The sequence below is a fragment of the Buceros rhinoceros genome, unplaced genomic scaffold (assembly GCF_000710305.1).
Source record: "Buceros rhinoceros silvestris isolate BGI_N320 unplaced genomic scaffold, ASM71030v1 scaffold7735, whole genome shotgun sequence".
Lineage (NCBI taxonomy): Eukaryota > Metazoa > Chordata > Aves > Bucerotiformes > Bucerotidae > Buceros > Buceros rhinoceros.
Window position 1 is genome coordinate 1 of NW_010412224.1, and position 23768 is coordinate 23768.

The 23768-nt window shown below is 35.9% G+C and overlaps 1 protein-coding gene across 1 annotated transcript in view; it reads left to right on the forward strand.

The window, feature by feature from the left end:
- Positions 1–237: 237 nt before the first annotated feature.
- The window catches only part of LOC104493589 (rotatin-like), a gene marked incomplete at its 5' end in the record, with an annotated part of 45594 nt that continues 22063 nt past the window's right edge, over positions 238–23768 (forward strand). Inside the window, 11 exons of the mRNA XM_010136303.1 lie at positions 238–382; positions 2019–2173; positions 3344–3563; positions 5425–5553; positions 7698–7805; positions 8374–8532; positions 10026–10097; positions 13437–13629; positions 15097–15179; positions 21846–21957; positions 22667–22865. Coding sequence (XP_010134605.1) covers positions 238–382; positions 2019–2173; positions 3344–3563; positions 5425–5553; positions 7698–7805; positions 8374–8532; positions 10026–10097; positions 13437–13629; positions 15097–15179; positions 21846–21957; positions 22667–22865 — 1575 coding nt within the window. The remainder of the gene's footprint in view (positions 383–2018; positions 2174–3343; positions 3564–5424; positions 5554–7697; positions 7806–8373; positions 8533–10025; positions 10098–13436; positions 13630–15096; positions 15180–21845; positions 21958–22666; positions 22866–23768) is intronic.

Below are 23768 nucleotides of genomic sequence, written 5' to 3' on the forward strand. Positions count from 1 at the left end.
ATATAGTCACAATTTTCTCTAAATGTATTTAAATATATTTAATTTAGTATATATGAGATGTTTAATGTAATTAATATAATTCCATATTTCCTATATGTATATATATGTAGTACACACATTTACCCTATATAATTCCACATCTGCAGGTAACTTCAGTCCTAATTATTAGGCTGAGACCTTAAACTCTCTTTTAATGTGCTACAACCATGGAAGGAAATCTCTGTGTTTGCATTGCAGGTTTCTGCAAGTGCTTCCAGCTTCTGCTGAGGATGAGAAGCTTTTAGTAGATGTCTTAAGATTTTTAAACAGATTGCTTGGAGAGCAGAGATCAAGTTTGGAGTCAGACCATCTAAAGTGGATCTTGAAATCATTGCTTAAAAATGTAAGAACATACCTAAGAAGTTATCTGTAGACTGTAAGAAATTATGTATGTGTGAACTGGTTGACTGGTTCGTTTCTGGTGAGTTTCTCCAGGAAAACCACTTCTGTGAACAGAAGCAAGAAGTAGCAGGTCTTGAGATATTGATGTCTGTTACTTTGTGGTCTGCGCTACAGTTTTAGTGTTTGGGGAAGTTGAACAAGAGTAAATTTCCTTCTCTCCTTTATTTGCTGTATGAATTGCTTCTCCAAACTCAGATACTCTGTTTGCCAGCAGCAAACAACGTCTCCCTGTGCGTCTCTCGCTCTGTAGCAGTTAACTGTGGTAGCATGGCAGTGCGGAGCCAGCTATAGCAATGCAGAGCTCTATATGTACATGTAACCCTATGTGCTTATGTGATACGGTTAACTCTGCGTCCATATGTGTGTGCACAGCTGTCTAAGGTGTGTGCTTAACCACATACATATTATCTATGTAACTTGAAGGATGAGGGTCCATACAGGTGTGTTGGAACCTTTTGTCTGGCAGAGAGATGTAAATGACATTTTGTCTCGCATTAAGAACAAGTTAGAACAGAAAATTTTGCTTTCAGTCTGTCACTTAAGTCTCGATTTTAAATGGTTATAATATGTCCAGGTAAAAAATATTTTTAGAAGCATGAAGAAGGTATTACAGTTCAGTTGCTGCAGTTAAAATGAATGGATAATATTGAATGTAATTATTTTCTTTTCAGCTTTTCTAGACTCTCGTGCTTTTATTTGAGAGATCTGTTCTACCCAATACTGTTCACTTTAGATTGGAAAGTATAAAAACAAATACGAAACAAACATCATAAAGCTGCATAAACCAACTTCTATTATCTTAGTCAAAATGTAATAATTCAATCTTGCTGTATAAAACCCGAAGTTAAATGCCAAGGATAAAAGTGATGGCTGCGATTTCAGAAGTTTTCAAAGTACAGTTCTTCACAAAGCAAGGGCGTTCTGCCCATGTGCAGGATCCTTCATGGTCTTACAAAAATGGTCTTACTTAAAATCTTAAGTACAGTCTGCATGCACTTGCATTTTCTGGTTTTAAAACAGAATCTAAACACTTAGAAAAGAGTGCTGATAGGCTGCATTTCAGATACAGAATTCTGGAACTTCAATTTTTATGGCTAATGGAGAATCCTATAAAATTCAATATAGTAAAATAAAATCTTTATATCAAATTAATTTAAGTCTTTCAAGCAACTGAGACATACAAAATGCAACTTGAACTAATATTTCTATTATGTGTATCCTGGGGTTTTCTTTGGGATCTATTTTATTATTGCAAGTCATTGCTGTATTGAACTTTGATTATTCTTTCAGGCTTCAAAACACACTGTGTCATGGCTTAGTGCCAGGAAATTTTGAAGGCCATTAACAGTTGGTTCTTTTACAGTGTTTAGTAGATTCTGGATTCAAGTAATTGGTAATTATAGGAATTTTTTGCTGTACTTTTTACAGAAATATTTCTTAGTAAAATGATCGTGGAATGTGTGATTTACAGTGTGTGTGATTTTTAAGCTCTCAACAGCAAAATAGCTTTAATGTGGGTATTACAATCAGATTTAAACAATGCATTATGTGACTGTGTTTTTATTCTTTTCTTCTAGAATCCCAAATCCCTTTTGGGCCTCCTGGCACGACCAGAATCCCAAGTGCAGGATGAAATAGATGAAATACAGACTGGTGTCAGACAGCACCTGGATAAGGAACTCATCCATCTTTTTAACACCTTGTTGTTTCATTCCATGTCAGTGACTGACAGGTACGGTGTCAGTGGACCTGCTCGTGTCATTTGGACAGGGGATACCTGCTGCTGCGTCTCGGCCAGAGTTTGAGTAGAATTACATCATGACTCAATCACTCTAGACTGTGCAAATGGAATATGCTCCTCTTGAAGATCAACGTTAGAGAGGCCTTTTCACAGTAAAATTAGGAGAAATGGGAAACTTGGAATAGTCTGTGCTAGTGGTCACTTGTTCAGCAAGTGAGAATCAAACTGATTGCAGGGAGAAGACGGGCTGTTTCTCTTTCACTGCTGTCATTTGCAAATCAAACTTGATTGATTTTATTGCATTTATTTATAGCAATGTAAAACATTTAAATGAAATATCAACAAATGTTTATTGTCATTGAACTGGTGTTTGGCCTAATACAGCGTTATCAGTGCACACTAGTGATTATTTGGGATGGCTGGAAACAGACCATTGGACAGAATCTCTCTGTCCAAGGGTATTCTAAGAGATAGGAAAATTGCAGTTTATGGTATTTGTTCATGTCAGTACCACGATACAACTGTTCGCAAAGATACTTTCAAAATGTTACCTTCTTCACTCTTCCTGCTCAGGTATTAGTATTCTAAAAATTTTGACAGCTCGAAAAGGGAGATTATAGAACTCCCTGCTAGTTATATCTCACACTTTTGTATTTACTATCTACCTGAATTCTAGAGTGATTTTTTTTTTTTTCAGGAAATAATTTCAAACTTGTCTCTTGAACCACAACAAACACAAGCGTAGCTACTACATTTTGCAGCTACTCTTCTTATGTTATCCATTGTCTTCAATCTCTTGCTCTTGATTTAACTTCCTTCGTAATAATTAGAGTTACATCTAAGTTGTCCTGTTTTGGTTAAGAAGCCCTGTTATAAATGCATGCAATATTATGCTTTCAGAACCTGGGTGAAGCTAGAAATGTCAAATTCCACATTGCTCTGTGCATCAGGCAATAGTAACTAGTTGAGACACTGAGATTCATAGACTTTGAGAAGAATGAGGCATTGGCCCCTTTTAATATGATTCTTTGTAACAGCTTCATGTCAACAGTTAATTTCTTTTTTCTTTTTTTTTTTTTTTTTAAAACCTTTTGTTAAAAGTTTTTTTTTTTTTTTTTTTTTTTTTTTTTTTTTTTTTTTTTTTTTTTTAAATCAAACCAGAGAGGGCTTGGAACTTGCTGGTTCTTTCAGAACTGAGCTGGCTCTGAAGCTGCTGCAATGCTTAAGGCTAACAGATGCACCACATTTTTACGGACTTCCTTCTCTGGAGAGAACGTTACGAGGAATGGTTCATGTTACTGCACTTCCAGCCTGGAGCACCTACTCTGCTGCAGTTGACCCTGTCACAATTTGCAAGAAATATTTAACAGCCCTTCTTGAGGTAAGTAGCTGATGTTATAACTTAGCTTTTGGGTTGAATGCTTGTAAAGAAGCATGTAACTAGTGACACTATCATTTTTAGGATGTGCTTTTAGTGAATAGATATGAGAGAGATGCTTTTTTTTCCTGCTAAGTAAATAGCTAAAATATGGAGACTTGCTTGAGTGGTGTGTGTCTGTGCTCGTGATGACAGGTGATATTGTGTCTGTCTTCATCCCCTGTTTAAGAGGTAATTTCAAGTGACTATTGTTTGAAGAAGATGAAAAATAGAAGTGTGGGATTTTGGTTGGTTTGGGGGTTTTTGTAGGGTTTTTTGTTTGTTTCTTTGTTTCTTTGGTTGGTTGGGGTTTTTTTATAACTCAAAATCTAAGAGGAAAGATCCAAGATCTTCTCCCATGGGCAAAATCCATGTGTGAGTGGGAGTATCTTGCTAACAGTAAAGCTCGTTAGGCTGATAATTATCACTACAAAAGCAGAGAAGAGGCATTTCAAGATGCTGCAGTTGCTGGGAAGTCAAAGCTTCACTCTTGTTTCCAGTGTTCTGACTTGTTTGCTGAGTCTCCGTGGACGTGATAGGCAATTAGGTTTTGCTCCTAAAATGACGTCTTTTGAAAGCTCCAATCTTCTTAAAACTGTAGGAAAAACATAATCTGGCTTTCTGTTTGTTTTACAAGTATTCAGTAAGGTAGATACATTTAGAAGTTTCTTTTTAGTTTCAAATACTAAAATCTATTTGATGCATTGGGAGATGCCTGAAAAAGTCTTAAGGTAGTTTTAATTCATTTGTGATTCTGAATGTTATGAATAGCAACCATTTAAGTGTCAGGAAAGTTGTTTTTATTTTTTGTAAAACAGATGATAATCGTATTTATGATAAAAAACCCGCATACAGTCTTTTAGGGGGAGGTCTTAACTTGCTAAGATTTCTTGAGTAGAAATAAATATTTTAGAGCTATTTGATTAGGTGAGCTCTGCAGTTTGAAATCTAGACTAAAAGTGGCACCAAGATTATAGATGTTGCCATGTGAAAGAAAGATTATTACTATATTAAAAAAAAATTAAATAAATTATACGGAATGAAATCAACTGGTAATATGTAAGCTGTGTATGCAGAAGAATTATGCAGATGTACTTGACCTAAATATGAAAGTGAATGTAGGTTCCTTTGGTGGGGAGGAGAGAAAGCAGGTTTGAAAGGAATTCCTGTGGAATGGGACACTGAAAGAAAGAAGAGCAGCAAAAATGGGGAGGTTATAATTGCCAGGCTTTGGGGAGAAAAATACATCTAGACGTGTAAGTCTTAAGATTATAATTTTTAAAAAAAAATATTTTTGGGCATGTTCTGTTAAAATCAGCATGTTTTTTATTTTAACATATATGATTAGCTATTTGGTCAGAGACAGTTTATTTTCCATTATGAGCCAGTGATGTTATTTCTGTTCATTAGATTTTGATAAATAAGCTGATATATTTATTTAAATCACAGTAAAAGATCTAAATGACCCTTTTTCTTGAACAACAATTTTTGAAAAGAAATTATGTTTTCAATTCCAAAGATAGCATAGAAGACTGGGTACAATAAACGTACTGTTTCCATCAAAACCAAATTTTCAGGTTTCTATTTGTATTGTCTTTATTATTAAGCACATTCTTCATTTGCAAAAGGAAATAAAAGCCATTGAACTTCAGAGGTTTGACCATACAGGAAACAATCGCATGACCGAATAACTCAAATTCTTAAAAGTTCAGCTAAAAATCTGCCTTGAGTTTAAATTGCGATTTAGTGGCGTGTGGGACAGTTTGTACTCTACCTCCATGCTGCTCACAGTAAAGCTGCCATGAGCTCGTACCCCCGCTTCTAGGTCATCTCGTCATTTTATGTGGAGTGGGGAGGAAACGCTATGTCCTTCATGGGAAAAGGTGTCACAAAAAGCACGGTTCTCTGCTTGCTTCACTTATCTCATGAAATGATGGCTCAAGCCAAGGATACGGTGAGTGCATTACAGTTGTCCTTGTCATTTGTGACCCTTATCTGCTGAGGTTAAGGATGGATTTTTGTATGTGGTGGGGGAAGATGACTTATACTGCAACACAGTAAAATGGAAAAAAATTGGCTTCTCTCATTTAGTATGTAAATTTATATAAATGAATAGAGTATAATATACAAGAAAGCTGAAGATTCAGTTCTAACTTTCCTGAAATCATTCTGCAACTAATTCTGTGGATATTATTATTTCTTCAGCATTGCATAGATATCAAGCTTCCTAACATGTATGTTTACACATGCATGTCTGTATTCTTTCACGTGTATGTACATAAGTATACATGAAAGAATATGTATACACATAAAAGAATTGTCTTGCTTATAAAAGGAGCTATCATTACTTATTAGCAAAATTTACATCTGTGCTTCGTGTCCATGTGCATGTTTTGAGAGCTATTTTTTGAGAGTTTAGGAAAAATGGCCTTCATCCTGATGCAGTTAAAACAAATCCAGCAATGGAGTATAATCGTTTTTGAGAATTAACATCCACACTTGTTATCATCCAAAAGTGAAAACTTTTCAGTGTGATTGAGTACATACGTAACTAGGAAGAGCTGTGTACCTGCTTCTCCAGATGACTATTTCTTCAGTTTTGTAATCCTTCTTCAAGATACTAAGTGCTAACAAAGTTTGTGAAAATTGCAGAGGGACAGAGAATCAAGTATACTGCAGGAAAACTCCAAAGAACTAGATTGTGAATGCATGGATGAAGGAGTGGACTGTGGTTTTTTTATATCACTCTCGTAGCGTATTATGTATAGTAGCATAATGATCAGTGGCATTTTTTTTTGTGGCTATAAACTGTAATCTGTGTGTATACAGTCTGGATTGTGCTAATAATTTTTAATCTCAAAGAAATTCTAAATCCTGACCATTGTTCACAATCATGTAATTTAGTGTAAAATCTTACGGAAAGAGAAATATAACATTGGCCTCCTTCCTGTGTGCAAGCTGTGTTGTACAAGAGGTACAACGGATAACTGTGATTAAAAAAAAAAGGCTAGCTCAATGCACAGTCAAATAACTTCAAATTAAAAGTAGTTAAAGCAAGTTAGTTTTTGGCTCAGCAGCATTATGAACCAATATGGTTCTTTCTCATTAGAATAATCACTTTGGTAAGTCAGACATAAGATCTTTGAGCTTATACCAACAGTCAGAAGTTACTTACAGGTGTTTGTAGGACTACATGAGAAATAAGGTATATACTTACGGTGCACTGGAAATGCTGCAACATTTTATTTGCTCTGGTATCATTTCATTGGTCTTGCTGACCTATGTTTTGTATTTCATTTTTTATATGTTAATGTCCTCCCTCATCAAATTAAGACTGTAAAATATTGTGATTTTTGTAATGAATATTGTGTGTTTTGAGAAGATCCATGCAAAACACGCTGCTCCAAATGGATCACCAGTCATTTATCATGTAAAAAAATATATGGAACTGAGATGGCCAGAAGACACATACGTAAAATGTTAGGTATCATGATTCATCATGAATTTAATCCGTTGTTTGTGCAGTGCCATGGTTAAATGGAAATACCTTGCAAGTGTAAGGGGTTTTTTAACCCGAACTAAAGAAATTAATTTCCAAGATCAAGTATTATTTAATGGAATCTGCAGCTATGAAGTATGCAGTGGTCTGAGTGACTTTATTTAATCACAAGAGGTGCATGAAGAAAAAGAATGAGTTACGATCAAAGAAATAATTGCATGTTCTTACTTAGAAGTTTTCTGCATGTATGTAATGTAAGAGAGAGAAAGACAGGTAATGTTAGTAATAAGCATTAAAAAAAAGGAGTAAATTTTGAATGGAAATAATTATCCCAATATTTCAAGTAAAATATTTAATCTCTCTTCAGCATTGCTGTCGTAATTCTGTGAAGATGACACAAATTTAATTTTATTTGGTAGGTGAAGTCAGCAGGTTAAATAAATGTTTACAGACACAGAATCAAAATCTTTTCCTGGAATATCAGTGTGTGATTTAAAGTGTTCTAGTATGTAACTGGTAGCTCAGGCTGCTGGTAGACAGGCATGGCATTGAAAGAGTCGTAAAATAATTTATTAATTCATTTTCTCTTTTCTAATCAGGACTGGATATCCCTTTGGTCTTTGCCTTATGATAACAGCGAAGAACAAGTTGGTTCTCAGCTGGGTCTAGCATGGCTGGTTCCTTTATGGGTGGACAGAGACCCTGAGGTTAGTTAATGCAGTGTGAAGTTGGTATTTTATTTTGACCCTTAGGTATTTGCAAAATTTTTGTTTCATTAATTTATTTAATATTGAAACTACTGTTTTGCGTTATTGAAAATGTAGTTGGCAGTAACAATAAAGTCTTATATGCTTTCATTAGTTGGTCGTGATCGTGATTCACAGGTAGTTTTCAATGACATTGCTGTTTCTTAGCTGCAAAGCAGAAACATTTACATGAACTACGGATTTGGAGCAAATGCCTTTGATGCACACTTGTTCATTTATATGAGTTTGCTAAATGGAGCAATATTTTTATGTGGTTAAATGTGAAAAATGTTGAAGACTATCTTAGTATTTTTAAGTATTCAAAAATCTTTTTTATTAATTCTGTCATTTTTATGTACACATAGCTGTAATTATGAGCTTAGGGCCAGAGAAATACAGGGAAAGTTGTTGGTACTTTTTAACTGATTCCCTTAAGCTCCAGTTTCTGTTGATACAGCTTAATAATTTAAAAAATGTGTTGCTAATTACTGTAAGGAATATGACTTTGTGTTGTGCTTGTGTGTACTAGGTCAGATTTACAGCACTTGGAATAGGATCAGCTCTCACATCTCTTGAAATAGGATGTATTGCTTTAGCAGAAAGTTGCCAGAACATTTCAGGAGGGCTGTGGGGAACAGTGATAAACATCCTTCTGGACCAGTCTGAATGTAGCATGGTACGCAGGGAGGTAGGTTTCTTGTGCCCTTCTTCTGTCCTAGAATGTCAAGTTTTTTCACGAAGGAGAAAATATAGGAGTTTCTTCTTTTTAATTTCTATATGTATTCTCTGACGCTGCACAATACCAACTGCTTTGTAAGTTAAATGGCACCTGAATAAAATATTTAACTTCTTATTTAGAATTATTCAAGAAGCAATAAATACAGGTGACTAGTGTAAAAGCAGAAATGATCCAAACAGAACAAGTGAGTGCATGAAAACTCCTCAGGCTTACTCAGGCAGACAAACAGCTTGCTAAAACATAACAATTTAGCCTGGATTTTAATGTCTACCTTGTTCTATTTATGAACACTTCGGTACGAACTCACCACCTGCTCTGTAGTAAATACCTCGTTGTTGCAGACATGAAGTAGTCTGATTTGCATAGGCACTAACGTTTATTTATGAGAACTAACATTTTGTGTGCTGCTGGAACAGCACATGGAGCCATGCAATACTATACCAAAACTGCCTATGCATTTTTTGCAACTTTCTGTCAACTCCAGTTAGAAGGTTTTTCTTGTTTTCCAATGACTGAAAGAACAATTGTGACAGTAGGTTAGTTTCTGCACAGCTCTTGCTCAAATAATTACATAGTCTAAAGTAATATTTTGAATTTATTTGTGCAAAATGCTTTTGAGAATGTACGCTTCATTGTTTTAACCGGCAGATTATTGCAGTAGTCTCGTAAGAGTCAAATTATTGACAAAAGATGGAGAAAATATGAAAGAAGCAGTTTCAATCCACCCACATGTACGTGTCTACGTGTGTACTATGAATTAGCAAAACACACATGGCATGTATTTAGAAAGGAGAATATTTGGAATGTATGTGCTGTCCGGGTGTGTCCCCCACATTGTCCCAACTATTTTACAATAATTAAAAAACAGTACATGAGGACTTCACTAGAGTGAAGGGTCATAAACAGTTATCCAGGTTTTCCTGCTTAGGGATTTTTTTTCCCAATACTTCTTGTTATGTAATGCTCATTCAACAGGACTGGCTGTACTGGAATAGTGAGGAAAGTACTGTATTAATAAAAATAAAGTTTCCCACTCATTTTATTAAAAAAAAAAATTTTTTTTCCTTGTGATTTCTACTCCATTTCTTCTTTGTCTTTTTTTTCTTACCAGCCTTCTCTTGTGATGTGCCCTAATGACATCTATTGTAGGTGAAGGGATTTTAGGTTATGTCCTTCTGATTCTTTTTTTTCCAGTGTGAACATGAAAATTCGTTGTGTTTTAACATATGTCTAAAGAATGGAATAATATGTGGACTGTGCTGTTCAATCTGATGCGTGGTTTTTTGTTTTTTTTTTTTTTTTTTGAACTCTGATGGCTAGAGGGCAATATTGATGCTTTCATTTCTTTCAGGCAATTTGGTTTGTGGTTTTTTTTTTTTTTTTTTTTTTTTTTTTGAACTCTGATGGCTAGAGGGCAATATTGATGCTTTCATTTCTTTCAGGCTGCTTTTATTCTACAAAATCTACTTGTGATTCCAATTCCTACAGAGGACGTCAAAGATTGTCTTTGGCAAGTGAGTGACTGTTCCATTTGATGAGAAAGGTCATAGTGTCACAGAGACATTATTAGCTAAAAAAAGTTTTCAATATGCCTATAAAACATAAATTATGTGTCTAAGGTAACCTTTTGGAAAGAGAAATATATGAATACACAAACTTACTGGGGATTTGAAAGGAAAGAACCACAGTCAGTTTGTATATGTCACATTTCATGAGTATAGTATTTTGGGGCTTACTTCTGGGAAACTTACTTATTTACATATTTATCATTAATGTTTTAGAATAGAAATCAGTCACTTATTTTACCCACACTTGAAACGCAACACAATTTGAGGGGTATGAGGAAGAAAAAATTCTGAGATGATGTTTATGAAATGTTTTTAAAGAAATATGTAAGTGATGAGACTCAACCTTTCCAAAGGAAGATGAAGCAGCTTGTTGCTCAAGTCTGCTTGAAAATGCTGCTTGAAAACAAAATCCCTTGCTCAAAGCAGAGTGAACTAGAGCAGGTTGCTCAGGGCTGCGTCCAGCTGCAATCTCCAAAGATGGAGGCTCCAAAACCACTGGGCAACCTCTCGATACCCTCACAGGGAAGAAGTTTCTCTTAGATTTAAATAGAGTTTCCTGTGTTCCAATTGTTGCTCCTTGCCTTCTGCCCTGTCACTGGATACCAATGAGAAGAAGTCTGTCTCCCTCTATTCTCTCTCATTAGATATTTATACAAACTGATAAGATTCCTGGAGACTTTCCCAGTTTTGGTCTTAAGTCAGTCATCTCGTGTTACCTTCAGCAAGTCTGGTACATTTTACATATAGATCTTTGGATCTTAGGTCTCCACTTTTCAACGTGGCCTTGACACCTGTTCTTTCTGTCCATCTTGCTCCTTCTAGAATGTGAGATTGTGCCTGTATGAGAACAGTGTATGTTTATTTTTCGAAGAAATTTGCAGATGCAACAATACCCTGTTTATCTGTTTCGTTCTGCCAAAGATCGAGTTAGTGCAGACATTCCTCCTGTGTTACTAGGATAAGTTATCTGTGATTCAGCTGCACCCAGAATCAATTATGCTGCCTCTTGCAGAGCTGCATTTTACAGTATGTCTTATCTTTCCTTTTCTAAAGGAAAATGTTCAAGTAATCTTAAAAAGCTAGTCCTTGTTTCAGTCTTATTGCTTGTGTTTTATCAATAGAATGGTAATTCTCTAAATATGTAATAGCAGGGGATTTACAAGGGGCAGCCATTGTAACTTGTTGATATAAACTCTATTATAAATTTGCTTAGTCTTTTTTTAAACATTTCGGTGACTATGGTGAGATGACAAAACCTGAATCTATTTGCAGAATTCTGGATGAATTCCAGTGCAAGTAACAGAAGCTTTATGTCAATGTGATTCTTCTTAGTAAGTGCAGGTTAATGGAAATTGCTCATCACTTAAGTGTTCGTGCAGAAAGATAGTATCAAACACCACCTTATGGTAACTGGTAAAATAAAACCGTTGAAAACACAATCAACAATTAAAATTGTGAGATACCCATGAGGACAGAATTCTAGATTTCAGTGTTACTTTTTTTCCCCCTTGCACTGAATAAGACAATTTGTCTGTTGAACTTAAGTGGATCTTGGTGAATAGCAGGAGTAATGTACCATAGCCAAAGCAGAGCATTATCGTTTTATCCCTTAGGCAAATAGGGCTGGAAAAGCAAAGGCTGGTAACAGCATTTGTAGGCCAATATCTTCATGAGAGTGTCTATAGTGTTGCTGTTACTGAAGCGATCTGCTTTATGATAGTTCATTTTGCTAAGTTATTTAAAGTGGCATAGGAAATTTTTTGTCATGAGCAAAGTCAACCTGTCAGCCCGTATTCTAAGCCTGCAACGTGCTGTGTCGTACGACGATTGCTGAAGGCAGAGCATTTTATGAAGGTTAACGGATGAATAACTCTTTCAGGGCCCTCGTTTTACAGTCAAGTACCTGGCAGAGCTTTTTGAACTGGCAGGGACAGTTCTGGGCAATAAAATACTGACAACGTTTAAGAAAATCTCTGAAGTCTGCATTTGTCATAGTTGATGCAATCTAAGTGTATTGCTGACAGAGTACAGTTTTGTAATTCATTGTAAGTTTACATGAAGTACTGCATTCTTCTTCACACCGTTTCTCATGTCTAATTCTCATTAACTGGCATAGAAGGCAAATAGTGAAAATAGTCTGTTTGTTTATTTCAGAAACCAAAAAGAATAACCATCCAAATCTCTGGTTATAATTTACCCTGCAAAGCAAAATCGTTTTACTGCTCCTATTTAATCTGTTTTGTTTTGTTTTCTTGGACAGTAAGCTTGTATTTGGTATAAATAGAGGGGTTGGGGGAGATCTAGAGCCGCCTGGGAACAAGTAGTGTTTTTCAAATTACTTATTTGCAGTTGATCTACCTCTACTCTCTCCTGACTGTCAAAGCAAGTTTCTAATTAGTACAGATTGATTTCTTTCCATAATTTTAACTAGTTTCTTTTTGAAGTCCTGCAAGGTGCCTCCCAAAACTGCCTTGCAGAATGTAATTTTTTTGAATTTATCTCATTCTGGGTTCTTTTGCCAGTTAACGCTTGTAATTTCATGATCATTCTAAAACAGATTGTGATGTAGCTTAATAAAACTTCTTGTTTTCTTCTGCTACCATAGAAAATACTGGAGAAATAGTGTAACAAAGGCAGTCAAATCAAACTGTTTATTTGAAATAAGACTTTCTTTTCAGGTGTAAATCTACTGCTCTAGACAGTTTTCCCTGAAGTCAGTATATATAAAGAAATGACTGAAAATGGTTCTTCAAAGATAATTTCTTTCTTTTTATGTTTTGTTTTCTAACTAAATTTTTTATCATAGTAGATTGAAATGGATAGACGTCGTATAATGGCAGTATGCTTTAGATCAGGATGACCTTTTCAGGATATATTATCTGAGTACAAGTGAGCTCTTTTTCTAAAGAAAACTTCTACGTTAGTTGATATTTGTAAGTAGAATTAAATGAGAATTAAAATTGTAAAGTCTTCTGTTAGATATAAAGTCTTAAAACCACATAGTTACAGCTTTCTGTGGCTTTCTACTTAGCTGTTAATAAATTTCTCAGGAGCTAATCAGCTACTTCCATTTTGCTAAATCATTATAGTTTTTGTAAAATATTACGATTTAGCTCAGCTTTCATAAAACCTACATATAACCTTTGGAACCTATTAGTAAACCAGCGGTGTAAATACACACCCACACACATAGAGTTATTAGGCTTAATGCAAAGGGGTTTGACAGTTTATTTTATGTAAAATATTCATTTGAAGAAACAATGTTTGTGAATTATGTGTCTTCAGGGTCCCTGTGTACATGATGAAGAATCTGGCCTCTCTCAGACAGGAAAACCTGCGCTTAAGGCCCTTTTGTATCACTGCCAGTTCTATGAACGTGTGGATCAGATAGTGAAGCACTGTTACCTAGGATGTTACATGTTTGATTTGAATTCTTCCAAGGAAGACAACCTCATCGCAGGAAAAGGTGGTGTAACTGGTAAGTGATGTTAATGTAATCTTGTAGTATTTTAAACCCACTTAAATAACCTCTAGTTTTGAGTAATCTACCTCAAATAATTCTTCCTAAAAATGAAACTTAAGAGGAATATGTAAACCATGAACTTAAACATGTTGTTAAGCCAAAATACTGCTCTGAGGATTTAAGAAGTAGGTAAGTCAGTAGTTCAACATATCTCAGAAAAAGCTCTGAGCTGTTTTTTACGTCTTCAGAAAGTTACAGAAGGAAAAGATGTAATCGATTCTGCAATACATTTTCTCTAAGTGTAACTTCTTTCAGTCCAACACATTTCACTCCTCCCATGGTCCTCTTATTTATACCTCTTGGTAGTTCTGTTGGATGATGCAGTATCGTATCGAAGAGCAACTCAAACTCCAGGATTGTAGAATTTCTCAGGGAGCAGTCGAGATGTATCGAGTCAATGAAAAGCAAAGACAAAAAGCTGTTTTTCCAGGAGATTTGAAATACGGGGAAAGAATCATCTATAATATTTCGGGAACAAAACCTGAAATTTTGTTTATTTAAAAAAGGGAGGACAAGACAACGTTTGCTCCATCTCTAAAACAGTATCACTTGAAAGGCTTCTAAGTATCCAAGTCCTTCATTCATACGTTCAGAATTGTGGTGTTTATAATGACCTGTTCCTGCTTTTTAATAGGGCCCTTGTCATCTCTTCATAGAAGACCTTGCTTTGGTTTAGCTTCCTGAAACCGTTTTTTTTCCCCAATGTATTTTCCTTCACATTTTCCAGGAATATTTAAAAAAACCTCATTTGCAAAGTTACATTGAAAATAAAATCAGCTAAGATAGGTATAGGACTCCTACTTTTGTGGGTTTTGCGCTCAGGTTCTGTGTAATCTAGTGCTTTTATTCTTTATAGCATTCTAAACATGAAAGCCTTAAAACCTATTATTGACAGGTTTGTGCTAAAAGATTTTTGGCACTTTTTACTCTGAAACAGATTGACAAGTAATTCTGCCTTCATTATGTTTATAATACGGGTTCTCTTGAAACCGGTTCTCTTAAAATGCGAATTTGACGTTTTTTGAAGACAAGGGCATCTGTTCATTATGTTTGAGCTGTGAGACCCCAGTATCCTCAGTACTCTTGTACTATTGATTTTAAATAAAACTAAATCTGAACTATTTCACTGCTAAAGGCAATGATCTACAGTTTGAGCTAAGTGTAGCTTTTCCCAGAGTATTTTATATGGCACTGAAAATAGCATTTATTTAATTTCTGTTTATTCAAGGGATTTTCTGGACAGGAATTTGTAGATACAATGTGTGAAAACTTATATTCTGAGAGCTTCAGAAGGTTAACTGTGGTTGGCTACGTTTCGCTGAAACAATCCTTTGAAAAGCTTTTTATGCTCTTTGCTGTCTTTCAGTACAGAAAAAAGAAAACTTTTTGTTCAATTTTTATTTTTATTCTTTTTTCCTACAGATTTGGATGATTCCCTTAATCTTTGGAAGGCTCCCTCCAGTCAAAGCCAATCTTCACATTCTCAGTCAACCTCTGAAACTATGGTAACTTCCTGAGTAATCTATTTATTTTAAGTATAAACTTGTGCATGAAATGTAGCACTCTTACAAATGCTAAAAAAAACCAAACCAAAACAAAATAACACAAAATAAAAACTGAATTTAAACTGAAAATTAGAAACCTGAAACTCAATTGAAATTTACTCTGAAGTAGCTTCAATAAGCTAAAGAGAACTTTAATGGTTATTTGCTCAAGCAAAAATAAATAAAATGGTTTACCTTGACTAGCTAAATGCACAAGGTAGTGAGTGCTGAATTCAGTAGCTTCTCACACCAAGACCTGTTCTCCAGAGATGACTTTGTAATTGGCTTTATTGCCACAATGCAGTCATCCCCATCCATAGCTGTCACTTCTGCTGCTTTTATCCAAACTGTCCTTTCAGAGTAAACCTATATTTACACTAGACAACTACAGAACTGGATCAATCAGAACCACACGAGTACGTTGGGTTAAACTTATACTCTGTGTCACAAAATAAACTCTGGATTCTGAAAATGCTGTTGTAAAATAGAAAAGTGGCACAATGTTTGCAAGACCGAAAAATAATATCAGAGGTCAGAAGTTTCTTTTCTGTTAAACAGCTGTGCTGATATGACAAAGACCAATAAAGCACAACAAGATGCTGTGGTGTTTTATTGACTAGAATCATTATGCCCAATTTTGCTGTGGAACATGATAAAAATAAAAACACAGAAAAGTCAGTATTGAGGTTTTGTCTCAAAATATTTCACAATCGTATTTTTTCCTTAACAATTGTTATCTGGCATGGTTTTAATAATTGAGGGAAAGGTATGCTCTAGTTTAAGCTAAAATGACCTTTTTTTTTTAGAAATTTTGTGGATTAATTTGGTTTTCTTTTATCTAAACCAAAACAACCCCCCAAAAAAACTCGTAGGGTTATTTTAAACACAGATACTCCAGTTTGAATGTTTGGAACTAAAAGCAAGTGCATGTAGATCAAGAAGTAGATGCTAACATGAATAGAGCTTAAAAAAATAATTTCCAAAAGAATCTCAGGTTGTTTGAAAGCAGTTGTTTCCAAGTTGGTTTTTACTGAATAAATTAAGTGCATTTCGTGTAGGAATAAAAGGTGAACAAATTTCATCTTGTTTTGCTCACATTTCTTGAGGGAAAAGTTGAATTTCAACAATTCTTATCGGGATTAAGTGGCTAATCTACCTGAAGTTGTGCTTGGTTTCTCCTGAAGAGTTGAAGAGTTCATCACATGGAATGGCTTCAGCTTGAAAACAGGGAAAAATAATTTGGAATCTACTAGGTCAAGTTAATGTATTTTTATTTATACGTGTAAATCAGCATCACAGTTCAACATAAAAGCATAGCTTTACAATTCCGTTTAACAAAAGAACAGCTACTTATTTGAAGTGGAAAGCACAGTGTAATACTAAGATACCCTCACTTGTATCAACCATCCAAACGCTGTAGATTTCATGTTTGCGCTTACAGCTAATTTAATGGGGTTTTGTGTTTTCCGTCTTCCCCTGATACATATGAAGATTTCAAACAAAAACTTTGATTGTCAGTTATAGAAGTTAATTTAATGTGCGTTTGTCCTTCATGGACCTTTTTAGTAGTTGTAGACACTTGTTTTTATTAACTAGGTTTCTTAACTTCAAAAAAATACCAGTGCTGACATACCAGATGGCAAGATGCAGGGATCTGATGTTCCAGTGTCGGTATTGATGCAGGGGTCTGATGTTCCAGTGCCGGTATTAATTAAAAGACGAAAGACAGAGGTGAGGAACTGAGGCTAAATACAAACGGTATTTCAAAGGGCAGTTAATGACTATTAAGTGTCTGTCTAGTAAACTTTGGAAATACTTGTAAAAACTCAAAATTATCCTGAAATGAGGCATTTGCAATTTATTCCTATATAAAGTCAAATTTTATGTTCCTACAGTTTGGCCTAAAGCTTTCCATTTTGGAGTATGAGAAAAAGAAATACATTTATGAAGTCATTGCCAGAAGTCTGTCTCTAACTTTGACCCATTGATGGTGCCGGGAAGCTGTAGTTATGCCGAGCCCACTAGATGGCACGCGTTCCCCATCACAGAGGAAAGGCAGTCTGCAGGTCCTTCCAAAGGGAAGAACTGGGTGTTTTTTCTGTATGGTACAGATTTGATGACAACAGTCACAAATAACTGAGAGTTACCAGCTATCAAACCCAGTAGAACTGTTTCTATCGGAAGCTCTTCTCTGATATTTTAATCACTTTTTCTGTAAAGAAAAAAAATTATTCTAAATATGTCCATATCCATTCATTTCATGAATGTCAGTGTAGGAAGCTGCAAATGCTTTTTTTCCTTCAGTAAACCACATCCTGATGATCTTTTCAGAAGCAAAAGTAATGTCATTTTACTGAATTTATGTGAATTTTCTGTGAAGAGAAAAGGTCTGACGGATTTTTTTATTAATATTTGAAAAACAGTTCTGACAAAAATACACCATTAGTTTTCTCTATTTTCAAATTTCTCATAATCAGGACTCTGATCTGTCTGCTGTCAAAGGCTGGTTTCATACAGGGTTCATATTACTGTAAGTGAAAATAGCATCCAAGTTCCTTTTTGGCTTCATTATTCCCCCATCCCCCAGTTTTTCCCCAAATTTTCAGTAAGTAGAATTGAGAAAACTAAAAAGCAAGTGCATTAATAGCAAATCTTTTTTTCCTTTAGTCTATAAAATAGTCCGTCAGAGCTCTTGCAGAGGCCGTAAGTACAATTTTGCCCATTTTATAAAGAATAGCGATGTGAGGATGAAACCAGTGATTCAAGGTCATGTAAAAGACAGCAGCGGAGCTGGATTGTCTGTTAACACATACGCACCGTATTTAGTGTCTTTAAGATCTCAGTGGATTAAAGATTTTTGGCAAATTTATCTCTGTTTTTCTGGATATGGCAAAAAGGCCAACTCTGAGAAGATTAGAAGTCTTATATATGGAATTTGTAGTTTAAACATTAAGGAAAGACATAGTTACAGAGAACAAACTCCAACTCTGATTTTAACCAATGTGTTGGTTTGTGTTTAGTGCGTATGACTGAGAACACCAGTCAGCATGGAGATACTTGCTTCACGCCGCATAAATACACCCGGGCTGTTCTGTGCCCAGGACCGCTCAGCAAAACGAGCAGTTATTTAAAAACTTGAGCTAAAAATGGTGCAGGTTAAAGATCTGCAGACACTTCCCATATAGCTTTAAATCACGGCCATTCTTTCTGATCTTGCTATTTTATAAAAATGTATGCTTTATTTTCTGGCACCATGGTTACCAGAGTGCTATACAGTTAAGTGATTTAAACCTTTGAAAAGAGAACTGAATGGAATTAATCACTGCAAGCCTATTAAAGCAATGCCAGAGGGATTTTTATACTAGAGGTTAAGAAAAGACCTTTTATTCACGTCTAGTAGATAAACTGCAAAACCCTCACATTTCTGCTGCGTTTCCACTCAGTCTTTGTATTCTTTTGTGTTAGTTATAATCTGCAGTTGTCATCTCCCCCCACAGGCAGCCCTTTCTTTTCCCCAGTTAAACCCCTTCCCAAAGCCTGTTGTTTCACTGTTAAGCATCAGAAAGCTTCATTCCCCCCAGAAAGATCATGGTGACAGTAGTAAATATCCTTTACTAGATACCATGTCTCAGACCCCCAGTTCATCCTTATCAAAGGTGATTTATAAAAAGGGTAATAGCTTTTCTTTCCTGGAAGGCAGAGCATTGTGGAAACATCTTCATTGTATTAGTGTAAGTTTTCTGTTCAGATAGAGGAAAATTTCTGGTTTTAACCCATGTCCCGCTGTGAAGCAATTACCAATAAATGTTCTGTCAGTGCTGGAAGCTGATATTTTTCTAACCAGATAAAGCTTTTATTGCCTGTTTTGTTGTTTGTTTGGGTTTTTTAAACATACCTGAGACTTTTTATTTTTATTTCTTTGCCCAAATTGCTTAGAGAGTTTTAGAAGATGGAGAAAGAATTGTTGTGCAGTGTTGAAGATATTACTAATACGTAGGTCACTCCAAAAGTAATGCCTCCTATTTACGTCGTATTTCCATGGAAACTGCAACAGCTACAATGAGCACCATAACACTATTTGATAGAGCAAATTCTTATCTGCCAAACACTATTTTCCGACAGAGTCCCTGCCATGGGCTGTGCGTTTTCTCCAGCGATGAACCAGAGCCTGCACACCTCTCTTATAACAATCTGCTTCAGCGGAGGTGACCCACCATCAATGCCACTGCTGCTGGAACGGGCCACCCACCACCTCACTGTGCTGACACCCACTGTTTGGTCTCCAGAAACATTCAGCAGTGTTGATGAGTGCCAATGGGTGCAATTAAATTCCACTGCTTTGCTTCACACTCACTCCCATGTCAGACGCCATGTTGTCAGATGGTCCCTCTGCTGCCACCTGTCACATGGCAACAAAATTTAATGGGATATTGGTGGGAAGGTTCAACCTCTACTGACAGACCACCACCATCTGCCTCTGATGTGGTGGCCAACGTAATAAATAGAAGGCATGACTTTTGGAGCGGCCCTCGTGTGAAAGCTTGTATAAATGCATAACAATATCTTTAAGGTGACTCTTAGTGTAGTCCTAATTCACTTGAGGGCTTTACTTGTTGCAGAAGAACGATACGGACCATTTGAAGTTGCATATTGGGTTTGTACTTTTTAAGAAAGAGAGTTACTTTTTTTTTGTCATTGTCTAAGTTTAGCTGGTATCTGGGGCTAAACGATAGTAGTTGCTCTATCACCCAGTGACCCCTCCCCAGCATGGAAGAGAGATTGGGGAAATGAAATGAAAAGAGATTTATTAAAACAGTCAAGCTGACACCAAATGCCAATATGAAGTATACAAAGTTACACTCAACCTAATGCATGTACAGTGGTCGCAACAAATGGGAAAGCTGTCTTTGGGAGCAGGAGAAGGAGCAGGGTCAAGATGAGCCTGAGAAAGAGCAGAAGCCCAAACAGGAGCCCCCTTCTGTCCTCAGCAAAATTCCCCTTCATACTGAGTGTGACATTTATGGTCTGGGGTACATAGTGCTGAGTAAATGCAGAATGTACTGTGTGTCAGGATGGATTGATAATGGAATTAAATAAATATTTAAATCAGCAAGCATGAAACTTTAACAATTCATTTTGTTTGGCAAGTATGGCTTATATCTGTAGAATCTAAAAAGAATTTGAATTTTGGTTGGTCAGTACAATTTGATACTGCATTTTGCTAACAAGAAAATTACTTAGCCAGGCATGTCCTAGTGCTTATGTGACCTGAGCTGTATCTGAATATGGGTTTCAGACACGCACCTCAAATCTCACTGTGCTACACGAACCTTCTGGCCTTTCTCTGAGAAACAACTGAACATGCTTGAGGAGAAAGATTCAAGACTGTAGGATGGACAGTAGTTGGGAGACCAAAGGAAAGTAGGACAGAGAAGGGAGGTACCAGTATGGAGGTGGCAGCCTTCTGCTCATGGAAGGACTCTGGTCTCAAAGAAAGATGTGCTGACAGAAGCATGGAAATTGTGAGGGGTGCAGGATGGGGTTAAACTTTTTTATCAATTATGTCACTTTTGACATTTCCTTAGATAAAAAAATATACCAACAGATATACTAATAAAACTTTTAAAAGAAAACCGTTGAAGTATTTCAGCCTTCCCTAGAAAGCCCACTGTCAGGAAAAATTTAATAACATCCTTCGTCAAGCTGTGACCATCTTGGGATTTCATTGGATTCCCCAAAATTATGTATTGCTTATGCTGTATAATGATACCTTTGAAGAAAAGTTATCTGATGTGAATTGTCCTGCTAGAAAACAAAAAATGACCTGATATGGGAGATGCTTATTCCATAATCTGAAACAGGTCATGGGTCTTGTGCCACAAAAAGCATTTTATTAAGCAGGAGACTAGATCTTCTGATCTCAAGCTGGTGGTTTTAAACACCATAGCAAGAGCATTAAGAACTTTTTAAAGTGTAAGAAGTTAATAATATGTTAGATAATGTGGACTTGGTAGAAGGAGCATGGTAGTATGACAGTAAAATTATATGTCATATAAATATGTCATACCTTCACTGTGAAAGGAATACATGTAAGGATTGCAGGACTAATGTTAGAGAAGTACCCAAAGTTGCAAAGACTGTGGAACTTCAGCTTTGGCTGGTGACTAACATGCTTGCGGTATTTTTGTCTGTATGTGTCTAGGTATGAATGGACAAGTGCTGATGTTCATGGTAAAACAAATAGTCCACGGAAAATTTGCATTTGAATGCTTCAGTAATGCCTTTCTATCTTAGTCCAGATGTAGACTGAGTTGATTATATGGACGAAAAAAGGGATGAAGATGAGGAATTGGCAGTAACTTGGGCATTGATCAGTTTTTAACTGAAATGTTTACGGCTGTTCATAGTGCACATATTTCAATAGCTTCCATCATTAGAAGGATATACACACACACACACACACACATACATATAGTGAGCAACGTTTAATCAAACTGGGTTTGAACAATGATTTTTCAAGACATCTTGGTTTTGTGGGTTTGGTGGTTTTGGTGGTTGTTCCCCCCATTTGAAGCAAAATATCTATAAAAGCTATGATCAACTTGTTTCCTTTTTATGTTTTTCTAGATTCAATCTGCCTCACCATCTCTGGGGAGCGTTATTGAGCTTCAGACAATAGTCCCAGCAAACTCAGCCAGTTTTATTCCTGAAACTGCAGTTGATCGGCTTATGGCCCAAGGCGAGTCTAGCTTCGAGTCCGTGTGCATACCGATGAATACGATGGCGTCGCCTGCCTGTGTTCCAGTATTGTAGGGGCATACAAAGCGCACGTATTGCTGGAACAATCACCATTGATGGCTTTAGTGGTTGTTTTGGAAGACAAACATGGAACAATTCCTTTAAAATGAAATAGGACAATTTGACAGAAATAAGCAAAAATGGTTGATACTGTTTGAAGTGTAACTCAAGACTTAGGTTCTATTCCTGTTGTCCAGTCACCCTTTCAAAACAGTCAGTTCTGGTGAAGCTGTCACACATGTACATGCACACATGTGCACACACACAGATGTATATATAATTCTCTTTATATGTAAAAAGATAAAAAATTATATAATGTAAAATAATTTATAAAATCATGTATGTAGAAAGAGAGACCTACAAATGTATTTTACTGTTAAGGAAAGCAGTGAAAATTTATCTTCTTCCAAACTGACTGTTTAACAATTATTATTGCCTTGTAGAATGAACATTTTATTTCAGAAACTATTTTAAGTAACTCTTCTCCTGTATCTGATTTCTTGGTTGTTTTTTCTTTTCTCTTTCCGGAATATACTGTTATAAATGTGGAGGGAACTTGGGTATTTAGTGAAAAAGAAAAAGCAGTTTATCTTATGTAACTTCTCCAATTAATCTTCATGTTTTTCTTTTTCTTGTTAAACACGTTCTAGGTCAAAGCGATACAACCACAACGGAATCTCCAAGTCACCATGATTCTCCCATGACTGCTACTCTCTCTAAACAGTGTGCTGTAGTCACGCCTGCCCTTTTGGCAGCTGTTTGCAGCCTTCTGCACAATCTGCTGGTTGTCACACCAGAAGATACTGGAATTGCTCTTCAACAAGCACATTTGCTACCAGCTCTCAGCAGGTACGAGATCAATAACTGCTAAACTACAAACGAGCTGTAGCAACAGAGGTGAAAAGTTTGAAATGAGATCTACTAGTGTTTCTCTACCAAAACTGTTAAATATATTGATCGCTGCTTGCTTCTGAAGTGTTCAAAAATGCCTTTATTAAAAAAAATACAATCAACAAAAGAAAAGAATAAGGATTATTTCTTTTTTTCCCAGAAAGAATAGTGATTCCGTTTGTGGTGTCTGTCTTCTACAGGACTACTGTGTTCCTCTGGTAGTGTTGTAGTTTTAGTCCAGATGGCCATTGAGTCATCCTTTTTTGGGGTAATTTTTAATTTTTTTTTTTTCTTTAGTAGAACAGTACATGATATAGTCAAGTATTCCGAATTGCAGCTCATTTCATTTTATGATTTCCTTCTTTGAATTCTCTGCAGTATTTTGAGGATGAGCCAAGAGCTGTCACACTAAAAGAGTAAATAATGCTTTCCAGATTTAGGAAAGCATTGAATGATAGACCATAGTATTTTGTTTCTTTTTTAGAGCAGGAACCACTTCAAAATAGTCTTCAGATCGTTATGATGCAAGTGGAAACATGCAATACAAATTCTTTTGTCTGTAGAATGTGTTTGGAAGTCATGATGTGAAGCATGAAAATTAGTTCAGGGGTTTTTTTTAAGGTTTTCAAGAGCTTTTATAGTTGCTCTTTATACTTCAGTTAATGAAAAAAACAAAAACAACCCTTTTTTTGAATACAGTTTGTGTTATTATAGAGCTGTTTATTCCGCTACAAGAAAGAAAATAAGCAATCAAATATAAACAATTAATTTTTATTACTGCAGTAACAGCTATTGGAATTTACATTAGTCTGTTTTGAAACAGCTTACTGCTACTGTAGGTGCCGTTGCACTAGACTTACT